General features: G+C 51.4%; 5 protein-coding genes across 5 annotated transcripts; 3 read left to right on the forward strand and 2 right to left on the reverse strand.

Moving 5' to 3' along the window:
- Window positions 1-1336: 1336 nt before the first annotated feature.
- Window positions 1337-3376, forward strand: T069G_01514 (major facilitator superfamily domain-containing protein; the record flags this gene model as incomplete). Its single annotated transcript, XM_056168724.1, has 6 exons — window positions 1337-1445; window positions 1514-1823; window positions 1880-1938; window positions 2014-2053; window positions 2108-2662; window positions 2719-3376. The coding sequence occupies 6 exons, from the start codon at window positions 1337-1339 to the stop codon at window positions 3374-3376; spliced, it is 1731 nt and encodes a 576-aa protein (XP_056034040.1).
- A 4756-nt stretch (window positions 3377-8132) lies between these two features.
- Window positions 8133-11569, forward strand: T069G_01515 (fungal specific transcription factor domain-containing protein; the record flags this gene model as incomplete). Its single annotated transcript, XM_056168725.1, has 7 exons — window positions 8133-8665; window positions 8815-9493; window positions 9551-9764; window positions 9840-10116; window positions 10180-10636; window positions 10736-11101; window positions 11156-11569. The coding sequence occupies 7 exons, from the start codon at window positions 8133-8135 to the stop codon at window positions 11567-11569; spliced, it is 2940 nt and encodes a 979-aa protein (XP_056034041.1).
- A 727-nt stretch (window positions 11570-12296) lies between these two features.
- T069G_01516 (uncharacterized protein) lies at window positions 12297-13010 on the reverse strand (the record flags this gene model as incomplete). Its single annotated transcript, XM_056168726.1, has 1 exon — window positions 12297-13010. One exon carries the CDS (start codon window positions 13008-13010, stop codon window positions 12297-12299), a length of 714 nt encoding a protein of 237 aa, XP_056034042.1.
- Window positions 13011-14761: 1751 nt separating this feature from the next.
- On the reverse strand, window positions 14762-17308 carry T069G_01517 (uncharacterized protein; the record flags this gene model as incomplete). Its single annotated transcript, XM_056168727.1, has 1 exon — window positions 14762-17308. The coding sequence occupies one exon, from the start codon at window positions 17306-17308 to the stop codon at window positions 14762-14764; it is 2547 nt and encodes an 848-aa protein (XP_056034043.1).
- Window positions 17309-22824: 5516 nt separating this feature from the next.
- Window positions 22825-23416, forward strand: T069G_01518 (cupin domain-containing protein; the record flags this gene model as incomplete). Its single annotated transcript, XM_056168728.1, has 2 exons — window positions 22825-22883; window positions 23035-23416. The coding sequence occupies 2 exons, from the start codon at window positions 22825-22827 to the stop codon at window positions 23414-23416; spliced, it is 441 nt and encodes a 146-aa protein (XP_056034044.1).
- Between the last annotated feature and the right edge of the window lie 866 nt (window positions 23417-24282).

A 24282-nucleotide genomic window follows, 5' to 3' on the forward strand; every position in this document is an offset into this window, starting at 1 on the left:
TGCGCACACTGCGCCTACCAGATGCCTTCTGACGCTTGGGAAAGAAGCGTCGTGGCCCGTTGCCTCTGCCAGGGATCTAATATTTTTTCTTGGTTTTCTTTTTTTTCTTTTTCTTTTTTTTTTTTTTGCCTTGGTTTCATTTCCTTTCCTTTTTTTACCCGCCTTTTCGTTTGCCTTTTTGCCCCTTCTTCCGACTCTTCCCCATCATCCATCATGTTCATCACAATCATCATAATCATCACAATCTTCTCCGCCTCTGTGTGTCTCTCTTTTGCCGTCTTCCCACTCATCCGGGATCCTTCTCACCCCTCAAGCAGCTCCTCACACACCTCTTTCTCAACGGATATCATCATCGCCATCATCATCCCCATTTACCCCTAGCCAACTTCTTTTTTGGTTGGGCCCTGTGCCTGTACCGCAGACACCAGATCCTGGCCCCTGCAATGCCCTGCGGACTAGGCAAGGTCAAGCTGCGCACCCCTTCACTTCCAAAATCCACCCCCCTTCAGACCATGTACCCGGGATGTATCGTCCTGGTGCTTCGCTTTTTCTCCCGCTATTTGGCTGACTCGGGGGAGCCTCAATTAAATCACAGCCCTTGACTACTAAGGGCTGGTCCATGCTTTTTTTTTGTTCCTTCTTCTAGGGCACCCCGTGGGCCCCACGGGTCCAATTGACCCTTGTCGCTTGACTTCGCCTTAATGCTTCAACGATCAACTCTCTTTTGTGTCGGCCCTGTGGTTCCTAACTCACATCAGAGCCCAACTTAAAGGTGTACCGTGCTAGGGAGCAACGGGGCTTGTGCCGCCATTATGTTTTCAGCTTTATATAACCCCAGGATCCTGCTATTTGTATCCTGGTACGTACTTTTATGACTTCGTCCACCACTACATATATCATCACTCACTCCCACTCACCAAACCGCCTCTCCTCCTCTCTCTCACGTCCTCCAATAAGCTTGTCTCACGGGTACAGCCCTATCTGCTTGATTGACTCGGGTTGTTTTTGCCTGTCCCGCATTGGATGATATATACATACATACATATATATACCCTGTCTTACCCCTTCTCTCATCGTCGTCTACCAAGCCGGCTACGGTATTGACTGGCGACGACAACCATTTGCTCTTCCAACACCAGCAACAATCAATCTCACTCCGCTCGAACTCTTAAACTCGTCATTGAACCCCAACCGCGCCTACTAGACCAGTGTGTTTAGATACGAGCTTCGTAAACCTTGTTGCTCGGCTGGTAGCTTTTTACAAGCTGATCCCGTTTGTCCCGTTTCAGCAACAAATCTCACTTCCCGACGCCTCTGAAGCCAAGAGTCAGCCAACATGCTGGGTCGGAGTCCAACTTCCGCCCCTCGCCCTCGGCGTCGCGGGTCTGTCACTCAGCGCAAAGACTCGCTACCACCTTTTCCTGTCCAGCAGATGTTTGTGCTTGGTAAGTACCTAAATCTCACTCTGGGCCTGGGTTGAGTGCACCTCATGGCTAATGTGATGACAATACAGCCTGTTGCAGACTATGTGAACCCATTGCTTTCATGTCCATCTTCCCGTACATTTATTACATGATTGAAGACTTTAAAATCACCGATGACCCGACTCAAATTTCCGTCTACGCTGGCATGGTCACCTCCGCATTCACCTTGGCCGAGTTTGCAACTGGCGTCATGTGGGGAAAGCTGAGTGACAAGATCGGACGAAAGCCTGTTCTACTCAGCGGTCTCATCGGCACAGCCATCAGTGTTCTCATCTTCGGCTTCGCTCCTAGCTTGCCGGTCGCCCTTTTTGCGAGAGCAATGGGCGGCCTTCTCAATGGGTACAGCTCTCTCCGTGATACATCGGTAACGCTCAGCTTCTAACTTGAATTATCAGAAATATCGGTGTGCTGCAGACAACTGTGGCTGAGCTCGTCACTGTTAAAGAGCATCAACGTATGTTGCCTTTCCAACGAATGATCCTTCCCCGGCGTGTCATTGATCAGGCCCATACTAACGAGATTCTCACAGCTCGCGCATATACCATCATGCCTATGGTTTGGTGCATTGGGTGAGCATCCTCAACACAAAGTATAAACGCTATGATTCTAACCAGCTTTTCCAGTTCCATCATTGGCCCTATGATTGGTGGCGCTCTTGCCCGTCCCTGCATCAGCTATCCCGCTTACTTTCCCCGTGGCTCAATCTGGGACCAGTACCCATATCTCTTGCCGAACCTTTTCAGCGCAGCGACTGTCCTCTTCGGCGTAGTCGTTGGTATTCTCTTTTTGGAAGAGACTCATCTTGGCAAGAAGGGCGAGAAAGATCGCGGTCGTGAGATTGGTGACCGAATTACTGCCCTCTTCACCCGGGCCAACTACGGCCGAGCTGATAAGCATGAGAAGCTGCATCTTCTCGCTGATGGCCAACAAAGCGGATACGGCGCTCTTTCCGACTCCCCCACTCCCGATCCGACCAAGTCTCCTCGTGGGAGGGAGGATGGAGATGTCCCGCCCGGTTACCGAAGCCGAGATATTTCACCTCGAGTGTCGTCTCCCGACACTACAGAGCGCCAAGCTGTCGCTGGCTCCGAGACCCCTGACATGCAGCCCAATCAGCCTACCAAGATTTTCACAAAGCCAGTCGTGATGAACATTATTTCTTATGGCATTCTCGCCTTGTAAGTCGTTTTGTTTGGCAGTATCGTGGCCCGTCACCGTACTAACCTACCTCCAGCCACACCATCACGTATGATCAACTCTTTCCCGTTTTCTTGAGCACCGCCCCTCCCAAGGAGCCGATTCTCGAGCTTCCTTTCAAATTTGTCAACGGATTCGGCCTCGAAACAAAGGCCATTGGCGTCATCATCTCCGTCCAAGGCTTCTATTCTCTGCTGTCCAACTATCTGATTGTGACACCCATGACCCGTCGACTGGGACCTCTCCGCCTGTTTCGCCTCATTGCATTTTCCTACTTTGCCCTCTATCTCGTTACGCCTTACGTGGTACTCCTCCCGGAGAGCTTGAGGATGCCCGCCATTTACCTATTGGTCATCTGGAAATGCACCTTTTCGACAATGGCATACCCTAGCAACGCAATCCTCTTGGCCAACTCGGCCCCGACGAAGCAAGTTCTCGGCACCATCAATGGCGTTGCGGCGTCCACGGCTAGCTTGTGCAGAGCTCTCGGCCCTACTCTTTCTGGCTTCCTCTACGCTATGGGTTTGCAATCGGGCTATTCGGGCCTTGCTTGGTGGTTCAGCGGTCTCGTCACCATTGTTGGTGCTTATCTCAGCTCTCAGATCACTGAGGGAGCCCCAGCCCCAGTTTCTGGTGAAATGACTGATGCTGATCAATCCCTCATGAACAATTATGATGATGATGAAAACGTTTAAGGTTTTATATTTTTGGTTTTCCCCCGATTCTCGCGGCAAGAATCTCATTTCTCGAACCGGCTCAGTACCCCGAGACGACGATTACGTTTTATTTTTAACTCCGCCTTTATTATTATTATTATTTTTATACCTGGTATAATCCACGGCTTGAACAAACGACTCCAAACACGATTTTTCGAGCTGACAAAGGTGATGACTTCGGTCAGGCATAACGGCGCCTTGAGAGGCTTCATCTATCTCTCTCCCTTTTATTGATTGTTTCATTATCTTATTATTATTTTATTTTTCAAATTTGATACAACCACGTTCGGGCCAACAGTTTTGGCTAATTAGAAGGATACTGGAGCTCTGGGATAAACATGGAATGGAGCTATTTTTGGACTTTTTTTTTTTTTTTCACTACTTTGGATTTATTCTTATTTCTTTTTCTCTGTACTTCTCCCTTTCCTCTCTTCTAAAGTGGGGGAAGAAAGGCACAGCCGTTGGCTCTGCAATGTGCGGTGATAATGGTCCGAGGATCGAAGAACCGGGAGACTCGGACCAAGCCGACATGGAAGATGGAGATCAGGGACATGGATTGGGCACATGGGTTTATCATTGGGTACATGGCACAGGGCATAAGGCACTGGGATTGAATATTGGACACTAGGCATTAGGAACGGGATATCGGACACGGGGTATAAGACATGGAATGTCAGGCTCTGGACACTGGAATTAGGCACTTGAAGGCAGGTTTGGCTTACGGTTGGTTGGAGACGGTTTGGACTGGGACGAGACACGACGGGGCAGGGTGGGATGGGGCCGATGGTTGTTACTGATTAGAGATCCCCCCCATGGTGATGGGCTTGGGACTTTCGTTTGGGTATTGGGCACAGAGTGCTTGGTAGTTGCATAAGTAGGTTTAGGTATGCATTGGGTCTAGCCATTGAAAGTTTTGACAAATATTAAAAAACTTTGCGCGGTGGCAATGTGCGAGCAGCTCGTTGTGTGCTTTTGCGGTGAAGGGGAGCTTTTCGGCAAGCTGGCAAGCTGGCAAGCTACCGCCTGGGATATGCTGCCCGGCCCCAAGCATGGAAGTATGGGGGGAGTGTGAGTAGAAGTGGGGGAGAGAAGAGGAACATGAAAAGAAACAAAAGAGACGATGTGATGGTGGCACGGCCCCATGGGTTCTGCAGTTTAGTTCCGACAAGAAGGCCTGATCCTGGTGCCTGACTAGGAGTGAGGACGCGAGATGGCGATTTAGCAAGGAGAGCAAGACACCCAAAGAGACGGGGGAAACGGGATGGATGAATGCTGAGCCAATCGGGACGCGTGAGGCAAGCCAGCAGATTGGGCTGCCACGGTCTTGGTCTGGGTTGGAGGAGCAAAAAGTTGTGGTGTGTATTGTCCAGCGAAGTGCGCGCGCTAATGTAGGAGTGTGGCATGCAAGTTGCATGGCAAGGCATAGTATGGTACCATTTCAGAGCGGTTAGATGAGCTAGAGGTAGTTAATGTGACACTGCTAGGAGACAGGTAAGCGGCGTTTTGTTGTTACAGCTAATATGTATGGGACGGGACGGAGTATGGAGCTTTTGTGGGATGATGATATGGGGAGATGGGTGTTGTTGTCTGCTTTGGCTGAAGCGAAGGAGGGGGGTGTGAGGTCTGGGGAAACGGGGAGGAAAAGTGATGGTGGGGAGGCAAGGAGAAGAGACACACATAAGAGAATGGGAGAGATCTGGGTGTATGTATGAAGGTAATGCGTATGGCGTTCATCTTACCCCGGATTTGCTGCGAGTGGGTTTGTGCGGATGGACTTGTGAATGCTACCTGTAAGCAGGGATTGGATCGATTTTGTGTGCATTTGCTTACCGCGCATTGACATGTGTCAACGAGAAGATGCTAGAGAGGTAGCACTCTAGAAGAGAAGAGAGAAATATTATTGAATTGTCGAGATGATGATTTACACAGCTGAATTCAATTGAGCGAACGAAAGGGATATTCGGCGTATTAGGTTGGTACCTTTAGTAGTCTCTGCTAACCCAACCCACCCAAGCTTGGAGGCGGAGGTGGTTCCGCGGGATACACGGAACACGCACAATTTGCTTCCCCCTTGTGTGCAAGTAGCAGCACCTCTAGCTAATATAGAGTTATACCGGTATCTACCACTAGGTACTAGGAGGTACTAACGTATCCCGTTCGAAACGCGGGCTGCCTGGTAGTACCTAGCATTAAACATCCATGGGATGGAGATCAGAATGGAGACCAGCTAAAGCACTCGTACCTCTGCCACTCCGATGGCCTCTGAGAAGCTGACAATGCATTTCCCCATAGAGAATCCCCGCAGCTGCCAATCGGAGATATGTTCAAATAAAAGGGGAGGTAAATCGTCTCTGCATGCCAACCTGAGCTGCCGCAGGTAAACGATACGAGTACTACCTACTCGGTATAACACCGACCTGTACTATGATGGCATCAAGCAGACAAGGCAGATTCCCTACCTACCCACCCGCCTTGCCTGCTATAGGTAAGACTCACGCTCGCTGTCAGAGAGAACAAGGCCAGCATGCACGGCGCTTTTTTACTAAACTCGACCGTAGCATTATTAATAGAGGACGCAGTGCTGCTTTTGCTGTTCCTTGTGGAGACTAAGGTTGCGGAGTACATACATGTACGGAGTATATGCGCTCGTATGCAAGCCTCGGTGGCTCCTCCAAATCTCGCAGGTAAAGTACATGTATGTACACCGTTGGTTATACGATACCTCTGGTAGGGTATCGGTGACCCCAAGTCGAGGTGCAGCTCATCTCCATCATCCCCATATTTTCTTCTCCTCCCAGATGCCTTATCTTGATGCTACCATATGGGGAGGCGTTAGCATCTTTACTATTACCTAAGGCATCTGGTAGCGTCTGGTTACACAAGCCTGCCGCGAACCCCCATTAAGTAGAGTAGGCTATGGAGTACAATTCAGCCAAAAATAGATGATTAAGAAAACATAAGCTTGGAAATCAACACAAGGGAAAAGTGACAGGGCAATCCTACGATTACGAGCGGTTATATCCAGATGCGGGGACCGGCGCACCGGGCGGTTGGTTCAGCCGGGGAACTCTTCTTTTTCTCTGAATCCGAGTCTCTTTCCAAATCCCCCCATTCTTTTGCCAGTCTGTGCTCTGTGCTCTTATCAACCATTACCTGATACAGGCAGTTCCTTGGCCTCAGATAGCGCTATGTGTAATAAGGCGTAGCACTAATCGTGTCAAGTATCGGTAGCACATGGGGCCGCCGCCACTGGATGGATGCCTCGTTAGCAGCTACCTGCCGGCCAGGCGTCGAGCGCCGCCAATCGCAGGTACTGCTTGATCCCGGGCCCCATCGTCAGCCCGAGCAGCGAGGTCCTGCTGCTACTAAGCCGAAGCCTCGCTCGTGGGGTTCACTTTTGTCGCGGCTACCCACCATCTTTTCCCTTCCCCAAACCAAAAGCCTTGGAGTTTTGACAACTACATGTCACAGACGGCCGACCGTACATACTGCATCGCTACATCACCGCGTTACTGCATTGCTGCATTGCTGCATCATTGAACCGCCTTTGTCGCCATTACTCGTGCGGTACTATTTGCTGCATCCCTACCTTATACACCTGATACTGCAGCCTCCTGCGCCGTGATACAGGCGCATACCAACCGACTGCTTTGCATTGTCGTCCTTGCGCACTTGAACAGCTCTCGTCAGTTGACTGCATATCAGCACTCTCCGGGGAAGCAATCCGATCCGACCTTCTGTGGCTGCGCGTCTGGGGCGTCTGTTCCGCACCTGTTATATCGCAAGCTCAGCGCCTTCGGTTATGCGCTGCGACCAAACAACTCGCCTTCTGGATGGTTGATGCCACGCTTGCGGTCGCTCTACTCGATTGCTCTGTCGCCGTGTCGTCATACTTGTACCTGACGAACATCTGTGTCTTCGACCGCCTGTGCTTCTAGGCACCCCTCCGATTGCCGCTGGTTCCTGGCCGATATTCGGCCTGTGTCTGATTCTGGACGATGGGATAGCGGAACAAGGAAAGCCGCGCACAGGATTGGCCAGCTGTTGAAAAAGACATACACACACATATACGCATTTATATGAAAATAGAGACAAGGCGGAGAAATTAGAGAGAGGAAAGGATTAGAAAGAGGAGGAGAAAAGTGAAGCTAAAGGAAGCATCTCTTACATATAGACGACGTGCTTGTGGAACAAAAGACGTCCTTTGCAACCACAACAACAAGGGAACCATTGGCAAGCTGGAGGTGAGTCGAGTCGAGCTGGATCGAATTGAATCAAGTCTCTGTGCTCTGCATGCATAGTGTCCCGCATCTCCCCCGCTGGCTTAACTGCGATCTGACCTTGTAGGTGGCCGTCCGATTTATCCATCTAGACCGAGGAGCATTCCCCTTGTCCTTGTCATCATTGCCGCCTGACTGTGCGTGCGTGGCGTGTGTGCGTCTGCGTGAGAGAGCACGATAGCACCAACGAGACGGAGAGAAGAGGCAAGGGATAACAGGGGACGGGCGATAGAAAAAAAAAACCGGAGACGACGGAGACTTGTGTACTGTACAGTATCTGTATCTGTGCATGCAGGCTGCCGTGGCCCTCCTCTTCTTTCTCAGACTCTCACCTTGCTTTTTCCCCCAGAGGATCTAACGCCGACCCCCTCCCGACCCCAACCTCTCAAAGCTCTCCCTCGCTGGGGGACTGCCGGCCTAACACAAGCCAACCTTGCCTTATTTTCTCTTAAACCATGCCCACGCATGGCCCGCCGTCCCCGATCCTCCAGAAAAGCGTCAAGCGTCAGCGGCAGGACTCGTACGACGGCACGTCATCGCGCAACGGCTTCTCAAGTCCTGAGCAGCAGCCAGCCGGCGATGCGAATCTAGGAGGGGCGACGAGCGGCGGCAGTAGCAGCGGCCGCAGCGAGGCTGGTGCCTCGGCATCGTACCCTGGCATCCCTGTCACCTCTGACTCTGTTCCTGGTCCTGGTCCTAGTCATGATTCCGGTGCCGGCGACGGCGCAACTGATACTGCCATTGTTGATGATGCCGCCGCAAACACCAGCACCAGCACCAGCACCGCCCCTGCGGCCAGCTCCGACAGCGTTGTGCCGACTGGCAAGCCTGGTCAGAGCAGCAACTTCCGCAATGTGAGCGCTTGCAATCGCTGTCGCCTGCGGAAGAATAGGTGTGATCAGAAACTCCCCAGCTGTGCGAGCTGCAACAAGGTTGGCGTCCCATGTGTTGGCTATGACCCAATCACGAAGAAGGAGATTCCTAGAAGGTAAGTAGATGTAGGAGTCTATACGATGTGCAAGGGAGGGAGAGCGAAGTGGCAGAGAACAGTTAATGTTTGGTTCGCATCTGTAAAGCTCTGTTCTTCATATCTCGTTCCAATTGATAGTGTGACGTCGCTAATTTGCTGGATCTTAGTTATGTTTTCTATCTCGAGACCCGGGTTGAGGTGCTGGAGAAGCTCTTGGCGTCCAACAACACCCCTTTCCCACCGGCTGAAGATCTAGACCTATGCTCTCGTCCTGGCGCCGATGGGAGTTTCCCAGCCCTGCGCGATTCAAGATACTCAGCGCCAACCGATTCTGTGGACGCTCGCAACTCAAGGCCTCACAGCCATCACAGCCAGGCACTGGATAATGCGCTGCTCCCTGCAAAGAAGCAGGGCAACCAGAGTCCGGCCATGCTAAATATTGTCAGTCCAGCAAAGCCGCGATCGCTCGCCTCTACATCTGGAGTTTCCTTCGCTCGTGTAGTCTTTGCTGCAGTGCAGTATTCAGTGTCAGACCAAAACGGCGGGCCGGAGAAGTCTGTCTCTTCAAATCCTTTAAATCCCGCTGGAGCTGGCACTTCGATGCGTGACTCCTTCTTCGGTTTGCACACTCGACCAACCATCCAGCCAGCTCCATTCCCGACTAGAGATGTGGCCATGCGCCTCGTTACGCTCTACTTTGAGCATGCCAATCCTCAGATTCCCATTCTGCATCGCGGCGAGTTTATGCGCATGTTTGAACGGGCGTACGCAAGCGAGGGTCGAGGCCTCAGTGCGAGAGAGTTGTATATGCTCAACATGGTCTTTGCTATAGGCTGCGGCGTCATCGTGGGCGAGCCGGTCAAGGCGGAGGCTCCTGGTAGCACAAGGTTACAGTTTCAGCAGACTCGGAACCAGAGCAGGCCCGAGGAGTATCACGCGAGTGCAATTGTCCACCTTGAAGAATGCCTTAGCAACAGTGGAGGCGGGCTTGAGGTTCTGCAGGCCGTTCTTTTGCTTGCTAACTTTGCGCTTCTGCGGCCTGTTCCACCAGGCTTGTGGTATATAACTGGCGTTGCGGTGCGTCTCGCGGTCGACCTTGGCCTCCACCACGAGGACGGCACGGATATAGAGGGAAATGGACAGGATGCACCGGACCATTCCGAATCACGAGACACTAATGGCGGCAACTCAGAGAGGGGGAGACGCCTCTGGATCCGCGATATGAGACGGCGATTATGGTGGTGCACCTATTCGTTTGACAGGCTCGTAAGCACCTGTGTAGGCAGACCGTTTGGCATCAGCGACCAAGTCATCACAACTGAATTTCCCTCGGTCCTCGACGATACCTTTATCACACCGAATGGTTTTATAGATCCACCTCCCGGCGAGGATCACCCAAGCTACAAACGCGTTGCCCACCATTACTTCAGGCTACGCCTGTTACAGTCGGAGATTCTTCAAGTATTGCAGTATAATCAAGCGCAACTCGCCAGGGCAACAGGAGCCCAGGCGAGGTCACTGGATCTAGAAAGGAACAGACAGCTGCCGTCCCCTTATCTCGTTCACTTTGATTCATATCGGTCATGGCGGATGGATATTGACCGGAGACTTCGCGAATGGAAGGACAATGCGCCTTCAAAGCAAGACACCGGAGTGGCCTTTTCGACCGAGTTCCTCTTCCTCAACTACTGGCAGGCCATTGTCCTCCTATATAAGCAGAGCTTGAGCATCCCCGCCATGTTTGAGGGAGAGTACAACCCTTCAAATGAAGTTAACAGCCCCACGGCATTCACTGCTGAACTACGCGAAGACGAGGAGCGCATATACCTCAAGGTCGCTGAGGCGGGACAAAAGATTCTCCGCATATATAGACAGCTACATCTGAGCAGTCTCGTAAGCTATACATATTTGTCTACACACCATTTGTTCATGGCTGGCATATCATATCTTTACGCTATCTGGCATTCTCCTGCTGTGAGAAGCCGCCTGGTAAGTGTCTTTCCGAGAACTCTGCGGGGAAATGAGGAAGAAGATGATGGATGAAATAAAAGAAAAGACTGGCCTTGCTGACCAAAAAACGTGCGACAGACTATGGACGAAGTAGATTTTACTGTACTGGCAGCAAAGTCAGTATTTACCGACATGATTGACAAGTGCCCGCCGGCAGAGACATGCCGTGACGCTTTTGATCGAACGGCTAAGGCCACCATCCAAATGGCCACCTCAAAAGGAGGGTTTGGTTCACCTATCCCGCAAACACGCCGGCCGCCGACTAGACGGGAAACGAGCACCTGGGCTCCTACTCCCGCAGAAACGGCCTCCAAGAAGCCGACATCTCGACATCGCCATCATCACCAGTCCGAGCAGCAGCAACAGTTCCAGTTTGACATGGCAATGGGTGATAGTCTATCGTCGCCCAGCCTCTCGACAGCGGGGGATATAACCACTCCACCGGTAACAATGGCTCACTCTCACTCTCACAGCCATGGCCGGCCAAGCCCTACGCAGCGGACAGGCAGCTATGACGATGGCGGCTCAGTCATGGACCAGTCGATAATTGCGTCGCCGTCCGTGCCACGGAGCCAGGCTACGCCGGGCAGTACCAGCGGCGGGAACCCGTATATGGGTCAGCAAAACCAGCAGTTTGGCATCCAGGGCCACATGGAATACCCAGATGCACAAACAATGGAGCTTCTGCAGACGTTTGGGACGGGATCCAACGGCGGCTTCGGGAGCATGGACCAGAACCAGATGGACTTTGGCTTTGGCATAAACTGGGAGGGCGTGCACAACGACTATGCGGAGGCTGCACAGCCGATGAATCCCTTTGATACGTTTTTCTTTGGCGGGCCGCAGGGAGGCAACGCCGGATTTGGCTCATCGAATGGCGAGGGTGGTCATTCGGGAGGGAATGATATCTGAGGATGAAGGAGAAGAATAGGACGTGGAGTTGATGATTGATCGGGGGATTTTTTTCTATCATATGCATACATACCCAATGGTTTTTTGCTTTTCCAGTTTGTTCTGTTTTTGTTGGATTCGTCTTGTTCTGCTTTGCTCTCCTGTTTCGCGGAGGCTCTCTGTTTTGATGATACAACTGGGAGCTATTTTACTTGGGCATATGAAATCATTGAGAAATGGATTCTTGAATCTGAATTCTTCACAGTAAGGGTATGTTTACTTTGAGCGACTACCTGTATATATATATATATACATAAACATATTCCTACCAGGTACGGAGTAGATAGATATGTGTTTCAAAATGAAGTCGTGCTATCCATTATTCATTCATTCTTCATCGTTATGTGGCGGCAGTGTAAGCATGATTGTCTAAAAAAAAAAAAAAAAGAAAAGAAAAAAAACCAAGAAAACAGATTCAACGCCAACATCGCTTCATTACGCATTGCTTGCTTGCTTGCCTCTCCCTGCAATCGGTCAAAACGGGACACTTTTACTTCACTCGCACGTGAGAGTCTTGTTCTTGGGTATCAATCAATGTCCTCTGAAACGTTGCAATAGATGTGACCTTGCAGCTGCAAAAACGCGAAAGAGAGAGAGAGAAGCATGAGTCGATAGCCAAAATGGAACAAAAAAGGAAAGGGGAAATATAACAAAATAAACTTGGAATCAACGGAAACGGCTTAACGGCTTAACGGCGGTATCTCCTGTCGTCGTCTTCGCTGTAGCTGGATCGTCGGCTGCTCGATCTCCTGGCTTTTCGGCTCTGCCGCCTTGGAGAAGTAGTGGTTTCCTCAATGACAACCACCTCGTTCTCCTCATCGTAGTCCGAAGGAAGGGGGTCCCTCCTAGGTGCCGGCCCGGCTCCAGATGACGAAGAAATCGTCGTCAGCGGTGACGGCTCTCTCTTTCTCCGCATAGGCTCTACAATGACGGGTTCCTTTCCTCTCCTCTCACTCCTACGCTTGGACGTCCTCGTGGTGCGCTCCCGGCGGATCGAGAGCACCCTTGCACCGTGCATCGAAGGGACCTTCTTCTTGGGCTTTTCGCTCTTCGGGCGGGTGGAGCTTAGCATACTGCGGGAGACGTACGACTTGGACTCGGTGACCTCTGCAGTGCGGACGAGGCTGGACATGGGTCCGAAGCCCAGAATCGTGTATATGACTAGCAACAGCAAAATAAAGCCAACGACTGCAGCGATGACGATGCCGACGATGGCGCCTGGCGTGAGAGAGTCGTGGAGGGAGCCGTATGTCTCGGGGATAACAACAAAGGTGGTCGTGGCGGAGTCTCGCTGTCGAGCCACGAGGGACGGAACATCGCCATAGATAGTTCTGGTCGCGGACCCGGGAGCTTTAGCGAGCTCGTCTATTGGCAGCCGTAAGAGAAGCGGTAGAGCCGGCATGTTTGTTTCTGTGTGCCCGTTTCTGGACCCCCCTTCGGATGGAGACGTTGATTGGATAAGTTATGTTATGAATCCAGCTTCTTGCTGCCGAGATTCGGGAGAGAGGGGAAGAGAGAGCAGAGGAGGAGAGCGCGAAGGCGAAAGAGTCGGATAAGGACGCGGATTTTGCTGTCGTTGGACTCTGAGAGCCCGAGCAGGAGGAAGACAGCAAGATCGGGTACGGTGTAGCAGCTGGAGATGGACAGGCGAATAGATGGCGAGGACGAAACAGCGCAATGCAATGCAACGAGGGCCCTCAGTAGGATGACGATGGCGTGTGCATCAACTGCATCATGTCGCTTTCAGGGGTGGAGGTTTCTACTGTCTGTCTCAGTAGGACATTTTTTGAATCACCGAGGTTGAAGAGGGAAAAAAGAAGCTGTCCCGCCTCATTCCCTGTCTCGTCTTTTTTTTGTGGTGACTTGTTTGGTTTGTTGGTTCGTAATAGTAATTGGCATATGATAAGCCAAGCTTCAGGCACAAGGTGGGCTGGATGGGCGGCAACGAACCGAGCCTAGAGAAAAAAAAATCCCCAGCCACCGATCAAATGGCGCTCCCAGCCACATCATTTTTGGTGGAGGCCATTGACGTATTACCTGGTCCAATGAGAAGAGACGGATAGATTGAATATCTTGCTTACCTTGATGTATATTTAACTTTTGATGGATAAAAGTAAGACGGAGAGAGTGTGTGTAAGAGAGAGAAAGAAGAGAAGAGAAGAGAAGAGAAGAGAAGAGTTGGATTGCACTCGATTGAAGAAATAGATGAATAATGAAGAAGCAAAGAATTGACTGTAAAGCAGGTACCAACGCTTTGGAGCGTGCGTAAGTCTCAGTGCCAAGCAGTCCATCAGCTGAAACCCCCACGCATCGGATTATCGTTTTGTCGGTCTCAGCGTGTTGACATGACCAAATGCATGGACATGCAGAGAGGGAAGAGTGAGCGAGGGAGCTTGACGAAGAAAAGGAGGGAAGAATCAACGATAGGTTTCGAAGTACACAAAGTAACAGTCTCGCACGGGAGTCGAGACCTCAGGCACTCACATCAAACTCGCAAAATGGAAACGAACGGAAGTCACAGTCCGTTGATGAATGACGTATGAGCCAAGTGGTGAAAAGTCTTGTAAAATACATGTATCAAGTCCAAAGTCACACTCATCCAGAAGGCACAAGTCAAATACAAAAGGGATTTAGCATTTTGAAAATACTTTCAGATCCAATCGCCCATCCACACACGATGGAGCAACTATTCCAACCCCTTTTACCACTAGTAAAACCAGTCAATGCTATATTCCTCCCAAGGCTCGATTTCATCAGAGCTTCGCCAGTCGTCAACAGTGTTAAACAAGTATATATAGATGCAGGTTCATTATGCATCAAATATGTCCGGCGTAAATCACGCACCCTTTCTTTCAATCCCAGAACCCAAGTATTCAAAAAGGAAAAGTAGAAAAGAAAAGAAAAGAAAAGAAAAGAAAAGAAAAGAAAAGAAAAGAAAAGAAAAAATAGAAACAAAGAAAGAAGAACAGGTGCTTTTTTAGGACGCAAAAGCATGTCTCTGAGACTCGATTCTTAACGCCAATCGCCTGTGAAATGAAGAGTGCCGAGTTTTATATTAAAGGCGGCATACTCGGATGAAACTGATGTGGATATTCAAACAAGGAAGGGAAAAAAACAATAGAAAATACAGCCGACCCAGCTGGCCCGATTTATTTACACTTGGGCCATTTGCTTCTGCGGGATCGGCGGCAGAGCACACGTTGGTGGTGGTGCCGGTGGTGGCATCGCCATCCGTGGCATGCTCTTCTTGCGACCCATCATCTGGGCATGGTTGCTGGAAGAAGATGAGGGTCTGGAGGGAAGAGGGGGAAGAGGGCCTGTTGGAGGCGGCGAAAGTGGCGGCGTCTCTGCAATGGTGTCGATTGGGCGTACATCGCCAGGGACCGACCATTCGGAAAAGGCAGACGCGATGCTGGCTCGCTTGGGTCTAGAAGCCCATGAAAATCCTAGAGAAAAGCTCCGCGTTGATTCACCGTCAGCCTCTACTACTGAGTTTCGATTCCTCCTCACCCTATCACCCCAAGCAGCTGCAATATGAGACGGCAATGTATAGTACAGTTTCTCGGATACGGGCGACGCTAGCGGACTATCATCTTCAAATACCGATTGTTGCACGCCGTCAGCTTGAAGCCCAGGAGAAGCAAAAAGGCCCGGCCCAGGGCTGTGACTTCGAGATTCCTTGGGTACCAAGCTCAGACGCCGTCCAAGCATGAGCCGGCCTCGAGGAAGCTTGGGGACACTAGGGGCATCTGCAGACAGTACTTGGGACCGAGTTTCGGCGTTATGGCTCGTCACAGGCCGCTCAGGCATGACGTTCTCCTTTGGAGATGGCTGGTCTTGGACCGTGGACAAGGGACGCCCCGTGCGAATGTTTGATAGTTTACGCAGCGAGACCCGAGGTCCGACAGTGGTTGGTGAGGGAGGGTGTCCATTTTGATCCAGAGCAGAAGTGAGCTTCATGTATCGACGACCCATTTGTTGCATTGAGGAGGCGCCAAAGCTATGAGTGCCGCGGGGGTCGGAAGGAGATGGTGGCTCAGTGTTGACCCAGGGGGGAGAGGGAAATTGGCCGAGTTCAGACATGCCATCACCAATCTCTCCAATGAATGGCGCCATGGTCTGTAACGACACTCGCCGATTCATGATGACGCTGCCGTTAGGCCTTGGCTGTGCAGTCTCTGGAATAGTGGTGATGTCTGCTGGCAGGGGAAATCTCTCGCGTATTGGGGAGTCGGCTGGTGAAGAGGTGGTCGATGTCAAAATGGTTCGTTGGCCAGAGGATAGGAGCGACAGCCGATGAGCGGAGTCCCGGAGGTTGTCCAGTTGGCGACCATCGTGGGAGATTACGCTGTTTGTTGTTGACTTATCGTCACTATTCATGTCGTGGGTAACGGAGTCGAAGTCGATCACGGGAATGGAATAGTCGCAAACCCTTCGTCCATGGTCTTGTTGCAGGACAGGCGAGGGGTTCGCGGGAGCGACTTGTGTTGATCGAATGGCCTCCTTGTCAATAAAGTTTCCTTGGCTCTTCTTTTCGCGAAGATAGACGCTTTCGAAGCTACCCTCCTTGGAAGTAGTTTCTTTGCTATCAAACTCCTTGGGCAATCCAGCCTCAGAGAGGCTCCTCTTGCCACCAAGCTGCTCGATCATTGCGCGCAAACTCGTCATCCAGTCATCCATATCCTCGGCGCTCTCAAAGACCATGAGCATATTGGACGTATAGCGCTTTTCTGTAGTTCGGAAGGATAACTTGGAAAGAAGGGACCGAGACTCGGCTGTAGATACTCTGTCGTCCTCTGTGGTCGCCGAAACCTGTAGCACCCAATGGCGACCCGGAATCATGTCAGTGGCAAAGGCGGCTGACGTCTTGCCCAACCGTAACACCTTTTCGGGCATTCTATCAATGGCTCCATCACCGGTATACTGAAGCAGATAGCCAGCTGTCGCGAGGATGTAAATCTTGGTCGTCCATGGGAGGTTCGTAGTGGATAGAGAATCGCCGCGGTTCCTTCTCCTGAATTTGTCACTATTGCTAGTGTTGGCGGCGCCACTGCCGCCGCTTACATTCATTTCTGTCTGGGAAAGAGGTGCAATGATTTCGAGGCTAGTCTTTTCGCTCAGCTTCATAAGGGCCTCGATTGGTAGAGAAACGGCAGCAAGAGACTGTTGCTTGTGTGCCTGTTGGTATGCCCGGAACAAGGTTGGTAATGTCCAAGTGGCGAGAGTCGGACGGGGTTGCTTGGCTATGCTCATGCCAGGTGTGCGTTTCCCTGAAGAAGCAGCAGCAGCATTGGCAGGGCTGCGGGATTGTGAATCTTGGCCGTCGTCAGGCTTCTCGTGAGAGGAATCCCACGGGTAGTTTGCCATGGGAAGGGCGAGCTCAGACTTGACCTGCTGTCCATAAGGCCAATTCATATCTGCAAGAGACGCTCGAAAGCCTCCAGATCGCGGAGATGCCTTGGCTGAGTTGAGCGAATTGAGAGAGCTGGGTGAACGTAGGCTTTCTTCGCCCTTGCGTAGCTTGGTAGAACGTCCAAAGAGGGTTCGAATGCCGAGTCTCGATTCTCGACGTCCAGGTTTGACCGTTTTCGATTGAGCTAGACTGTCGCTTTCATCTGAGAGAAAGGGTATCGGGGTATGTACTCTTCGAGGGAAAGAATTGTTGCCCTCGGGCGGTTCAGGTCTGCTTATGGGGGCCATGACGGAACCAAGTCAGACAGCACAAGGCCGATTGGGGGAACTGCCCAGTCTAAGCCCGCGATAAGTGATGAATGCGTATAAGTGATTGGGAGGTTGGTCCTTGGAGTCAATGCTTGGTGGACCCATGAAATGTTGCCCAGTGAGTACAGTAGTTTGCTGTGGAGAAGCAACTGTTTCAGAGGAGAGGGTGAAGAGAGGAAAAGTGGAAATGAATGTCTTCGAAGGAGTATACGAGTAATGCCGCAGCACCGACCAGCGTTATAGGATTTGTACAGACTGAGTAGGGGGACTCGAATGTGATCTGAAGGACTGGGCGGAATCGATATAGGCAAGCTGTGAGAATGCTAGCCGAGGTGTTCTAGATGGCCTCGACGGGATACACCGGTAGCAAGAGTAGAGCAGAGCAGAGCAGGACGGAAGCAGTGCTGAAAGAAGATGTGGAGGGAATGTGGAGGGATTGCAAACAAGAGCAGAGAGCAGAAAACGCACAAAGCACAGCAAAGGATTGTGTAGTTTGCTTCCTTCAAGATGGCATTGTGACGAGGGAGAAGGCCAGTCAGTCATTCAGACAGACGAGAGGTGGGACTGTGGGCTAGTAATAGTTGCAGCTTGACAAATGCAAGACCGAGCACAGGCGTCCTGTACCTTGGAAGTTAGTACAAAGTAGGGTACGATTCCTGGCCCGGCCAAATCAGAAGCTCAAGAGCAGAAAAAAAAACAGAGCAAAAGAGATGTCAAAAAGGGTATCCACCGCAATGCATCTCGTCAAAAAGCTTTCACAAGGGCCGGGGACAGGGGTCGAGCGCGAGGTTAATGAGGGTGGGCCGGACGAGGTGCTGAACAGTGCGTGACAGGCGGGGGGCACCACCGAGGCTAGCGGACTAGCAGGCACTGGACATGCATTCATAGTGCTGAGTATGCGAGTCCAGGCGGCAGAGAATTGCACTGATAGAGGCTATGGCCGGCTTTGCGAGTACCGGTACAGGGCCTGAAGCCCAGAAGCCCACATAATGCAGGGCATGGCTGCGGAGGGACACCCGGCAATCCGTGGTGGACTGCGGCTTGGCCTGACAGGATTCGATGGATGAGTGACGGGAAGTTCCAGCGCCTCAGAGCCCAGCAGTGGTGGCGCTTCGGAAGTACCAGTACTCGTACCTGAATGCTTTGTTCGAGAGCCCAAAGTGCCTTATCTTGGTAGTAGCCAGAATGAAAAATCAAATTTGATTATATCAAATCAAATTAAACGTCGGTTGCCCGTGGCTGAGGCATTGAGTTCCTTGTGCCTGTGTCTGATACGCGCTAGGGCTGAGCAAAAGGATTCAAATTCTATCAACATCCATCCGTCCTATGACTAACCCACGAGGTAGGCACACATCACAGCTCGGCAGATTTTTGTCCTTACATATGCGCACATTCAGCTCAAGCACACCTGATTTTACTTTTGTGACAGGTAACACGATCCATGGCAGCTGAGATGCTAAACTAACTACTAACAAAAGATGCTTGCCACTAGCTGCCCAGTCCTGCACAAGAGCATCATGAAATCTCGCCAAAATTTCAGCGCACACAACCTCCAGGCAAAAGAGTGCGGGGGGGCCCCAACACCAACCCGAACCACATGTGAGACCAAGAAATTAATCATATTATTTATCACATTACTTTCGCCTTCCTTTTTATTTTACTTTTTCTTAGCCAAAACTTGTCCCTCACGTTTTTCTTCTTTTGTTCAGGCCGCCAGGCATAGCGGGCGAAGATACCGACGATACGACGCCAACTCGCCCGCGCAGCGTTATTCATTCCTACTTGGTGGTGTATTCTGCGAGCGCATTACCAACAGCGCCGAGCCAGAATCATAACTTTGCACAAAGCATGACGTTCTGCCTGACCCGAGTGTCTTGCCGAGCAGCGAATCATGGCCGAGGGACTAGGACGCCGTGCAAACAGCAACAACGACTCTCCCCGCCGAAAAAAAGAAAAGAAAGCATGTCTTAGGCAGGGGTACAAAAGGCGTCTAAAAGACGTATTACGAGGACGGGCCATCTTGCCCCGAGATGAGGGAGCCCGAGGACCTGGACATGAGCTGCCCCTAGCTTGCAGGCGATATCAGAGATTATCATGGACTTGTCGTCAATCTCAACGCAAACGGCACCGGCTCCCAGTTATTCGGGTCCCCCTTATTGCTGTTTCTATTATTACCAGATGCTGGACGAGGATGCCCAGGCCCGGAGTTGCAGGCTTCTGATCTGTCTCCGGCGCTTTGGGATGGCCCTGCTAGTGCTGGCGACTAGCTAGGGTTGCAGTCTGCTTAGTAGTGGTAGTATCATGCTGACCCACGAGCTACCAGTAGGCCGACGGAGATCAGCGAGACAAGACTCAGCCCTCGCCCTCCCCTCCCACCGATTGGCGTGGAGCTCTGACTGAAAGAGGGTGGGCAGCAAAAGAGAGCATCGCCGTAGGGCCGAGGCCATGCAGCGCTTCGATTGGCAAAAAAGTAAAAGCCCTATCGCGGCACGCGGCTCGATCCCGATTCGACGATTTCGAGCCAGAAAACTTACGAGCGCGCAAAGAGTTCCTGCAAGACCAACGATAGTGCAAACCTTTTGTGCCGCTTCCAAGACACACAAACGAGCACGCGTTGCTTCACGTGGGCAGTCATTGTATCATTCATGAACAATGAAAGCGGCAGACAAAGTTTTTCTCTTATCCCCTCTTCCGTCGGACCGTCCACGAGCAGGGGTTGGTTGGGCCCATTGTGGGTGCGTTTGAAACGGCAATCGTGGAGATCGAGTTGAATCCAAGGAATTTCCGGCTTCTTCGCCTTATTCATTCCAAGTCTTTCCATCGCCCAACTGCATAGCCTCGATAAAAATTGGGTCCAGTGTCGCCAAGTTCGATAGGCATTTGCCAGTTGGCATTGTATCTGCCGTACGGGGTGCTTCGTACTACGCGTTGCACAGCACGTCACCTTACAGATACGAACATACCTCTCGTCTGCATACCGTATTGTTTTGTGACATCTCAAGCGCGTGGGCGATACGTCGAGATGATTCGTCCGCAGCTTCAGTCCGTGAGGTGGTGGTGCTATCAGATGCCAGCAGATGCTATCCTAACTTACCCGATGCTACAGACCGTCCACGCTGCAGATCAACGGCCGCTTCGTGATGCAAGTCTCACGCAAACTTTACCCTCTTTCAGTTCTTACGAGATGCAAGGGATTAATCCACTGGAAGCAGAGGATCTGAACCGCGACCGCGACCGCGACGGTTACGCGCAAAGTTTGGGCCAGTGACTGACGCGGCCGTTGTTTGTCATCAAGAGTCATGGAGTTCAATGGCCCTCAGGACAGCGGCATTTGTTGAATACGAAGCGCTGTGCTCATGGCATGGGGCAATGTTCCTGCAGTAGCGCGTGATATGCAAAACCTCTGTGCGTGCAGCTTGCATGATGCTAGGATGCAAGAGCCACTGCGATTTGCTGGGCTGAGCCCCCAGAATCCTGACACGGCTTACAATACAATCTGGATGCTGGGCTCGTAAGCAAAAGGCCTTTTCAGTCCCTTGCTGCCCGTTCGAAAAGTATTGAGAGCCCATGGGATATCGCAACGCCAGGCAGTTGGTCGTTTTCTCGCACAGAACAACGAGATATGCGGGATTACCACGACATACATGTGCACGAGTTGTTATGTGGCCAACAAGAGTGGAGCATATACTCGACAGTCAAACCAACTCTTGATGTTTGTTTTTTACGACTTCAATCGCAGTATGAGCACCAAAAGAGCTTGTGAATGCTCAAAGCACTACCGTAGATTACTGATTTGGCTCAACCCGTCAAGTTTATGCCGCCGCGTGGCTTGGGCGCGATTGAGCCCTGGCCACGATCATATGTAAACGCTTTGGCCGCCGATTGACGATACAAGAGGCTGCGTGGGTTTCAGTGCGATTCTTTGACCCTAGCCGTCATGGCAAACCAGACACCCGAGATCCTAATGAAACACCCGCGATGGCTTTATGCAATCGCCATTTTGTACACAGAGGACAGAACAAGGCATAGCTATCAGCATCGTCATCAGCTTGTCGTATTTTATTCCGTTTGTAGATTCTCGGTAGAGCTTGGCAACTCAAGCGAGCATCTACAACATCCTACACATGCGCATGGACAGCGGAGTACAAGTGCATTTGCCACCAAGCCGCAGGCCGCAGCCGTCAGGAACTTCCCGGAACACATACGCACAAGTCTGGCGCTTCATCAGCTGGATGCGGCCCAGAGCGCGGCCATGAGCCATTGTCAGCAGAAACATGTCCTGCACGGGCCACGGTGAAAACAGAGCTCTGGGAGCCAGGCACGAAGGATCAAGGCTTTGCCGTGCTGCTGGAATCCTTAATGCTACTCTGTAATAATAATAGTAAGTCGTAGATGGTATCAAGCACATGGGGAGCTTGCAAATGCGATTCATGACGGGCGTCATCAAGCCGGCCTCCCTGGCAATAAGCTGTGCATTAGATACGTGCACTCTGTAAGCTCTTTTATTTCCCTTTCTGCATCTTGGCTTTTGTGAAACCACGTAGACGATTACGTTAGTAGGTAAGGATTTCAGCTGAGGACGTCTACTAGGCGTAGCCAATCTAGGGAGCTTAGTTTAGATCAGACATGTCTAGGAAGAGCCGTGTTTCAACCACGCGGCCTTTCATACCTGACAACATAATCTAACTACCTACCTGGTCAACTAATACTAGGCAGAGTAGAATTCGTAGAGAGATTATACAGATGATTCAGATGCTTAGCAATGCAACTGTGAGAACAGTTCGTGTTTGTTGAATGTCTGTGACTAATCCAGTCCATTTCCACTGGCAACATTGCCAACAACTTCTACTTCACTCACACAGATACGTATTCCAGATACGTCAGCCAAAGTGCTCATGCTCAACAACCAGATGCCCATTCTATTTTTGTTGGTGCCAATGATGATCAAATGCATATCCTCCCCGTCGATCCCATCCACCCCAAACCGATTTCCTACAGATTCATCAAAATGTTGAGGTGAGCTTTCGGGGTGGCGTCTGGAAGTAGCCGGATAGCCTACTGACCAGCCCCGATCGGGCATCCAAAGGGACCTACGGGCCGGCAGTTTCCCAATGTCCCGAGAATGAACCCAATGGCAGTTTGTAGGTTCGGGTCATGGAAGCTGACAGCTGGATCGATTCGTCATGAGGCTTGCGGAGATGCAAAGTTCTCCCCCACTTTCAATCCGGGGAGAGAGGCTTTGGCAGCGGCTATCCGGTTGCGTAAAGTGACACGGGTTGCCGAAGGGGGATGGCCAACAAAAAAAAACGGTGCCTTTCACGGGTTGGGCATTGAGTTTATCGGATGTGGGAGGTTGAATAAAGAATGAGATAAGGTATATATAGCGTCGAGGTAGTGGTGATTTTGGGTTATTTGAATTGTGTGACACTTACAAAGCCAACAAACCGTTGAAGTAATAAACTTTTAAAGCAACAAACTGTTTGAAAAGCGCAACAATGTCCATCGTTCAGCCACAGGAATACCAGACCGTTGACGACGTGCCATACCAGCGAGGGTAAGGATATCCATCACCAACTCTGTCATCCATCTTGTATTCCCATGTTCCATCACATTCCGGGCATTGCAGTAGATTTCACTTACACACAATCTTACAACATGCTATTACATCACAAAGACTAACAAACCGTCTCTTCTCGATAATTCAGCCGTCCTCTCCCAACCGTCACCCCCGTCTTCCAGAACAAGCTGCCCAACTCGCCCGGAAAGACGTCCATCGGCCTCCTCGTCGACTTCCCGCCCAACTCGTCAACGCCTCCCCACACGCACGGCGGCGCGGCCATCTCCGTCTTCGTCATCAAGGGCACCGTGCTCAACAAGATGAACGATGGCCCGACTCGTGTGATCCCGGCGGGCGGCACGTGGTTCGAGGCCCCCGGCTGCCACCACCGAACCAGCGACAACTTCAGCACCACGGAGCCGGCGCAGATCCTGGCGACGATGGTGGTTGACACAAAAACCGTTGAGGAGGGCGGGATGGCGGCTCTTGTTGTGCTCGACCCGGAGTATGCTGATATCAGACTTGGTTAAATTGATATGCTGCAATGAAGAGAACCGGAAGCTCGGAAAGGGTGTTGGTGTTGCCAATATCAGAAGTGGCCAGCGGAGGCTCGGATTGCTGTTAGTAAACGGGGCATCTCAGCAGGAAGGCAAAATGATCATGTAAAACAATCAATAGCAACGAATCGTTTTGACAAACTAGTGTGTCCCCATGATGCCGGAGGTTTTCAATGGAGTTGCGGTCGTTGTCGTACCTCTCGGAATATTGCTGTGCAGGTCCCCTATGGCGTCACTGCAGCAGAGGCCGGGCAAGTTGTGTCGCTACCCCCTGTAATTCCGTCCCCCGTAGGCCCCCGAGACTGGAAACGCCACAGCGGCTTCAGGCGTCTGCCAGCACCGCAGTTGGCTGCTACCGGGCACTGCTCAGCGGTCTGATGACGCTCCAAGTCACTGGGTCGCTCTTCGAGGCGTAGAGCATAGAAGTGGTACGAAACCTCGAACCACCGCCCGGCCATTTTACGTTTTCGCCTCCAATGTTGATCAGCGGCACATCACGCTGGACTCAAACCTTGTGCTCCTGCATATGCCATTGACCAAAGCAGCTCTTAATACTGTACGCACGCCCCTTCGCCTCAAGCCATCGATTCACCATGGCAGCGTTCGCTTCCGGTCATTGCTTCAACACTTGAACTCTTGACTCATCCTCTGCCAACTCCACCATTGTCCTACAACAAACACCTACTTTTATTCTCCCGCTCGCCCTCCCTCCATGCTCAGCTACGACAAACTAAACAAGCCACTTGGACACCTGGACGACCTGACGATACTTTGCGTCGCAATCAGCCCTACCTGACAAACTCTACGCTAGGCTACCTACAGTTTTTTTTTTTTTTTTC

Source organism: Trichoderma breve, chromosome 1 (assembly GCF_028502605.1).
Source record: "Trichoderma breve strain T069 chromosome 1, whole genome shotgun sequence".
NCBI classification, from domain to species: Eukaryota; Fungi; Ascomycota; class Sordariomycetes; order Hypocreales; family Hypocreaceae; genus Trichoderma; species Trichoderma breve.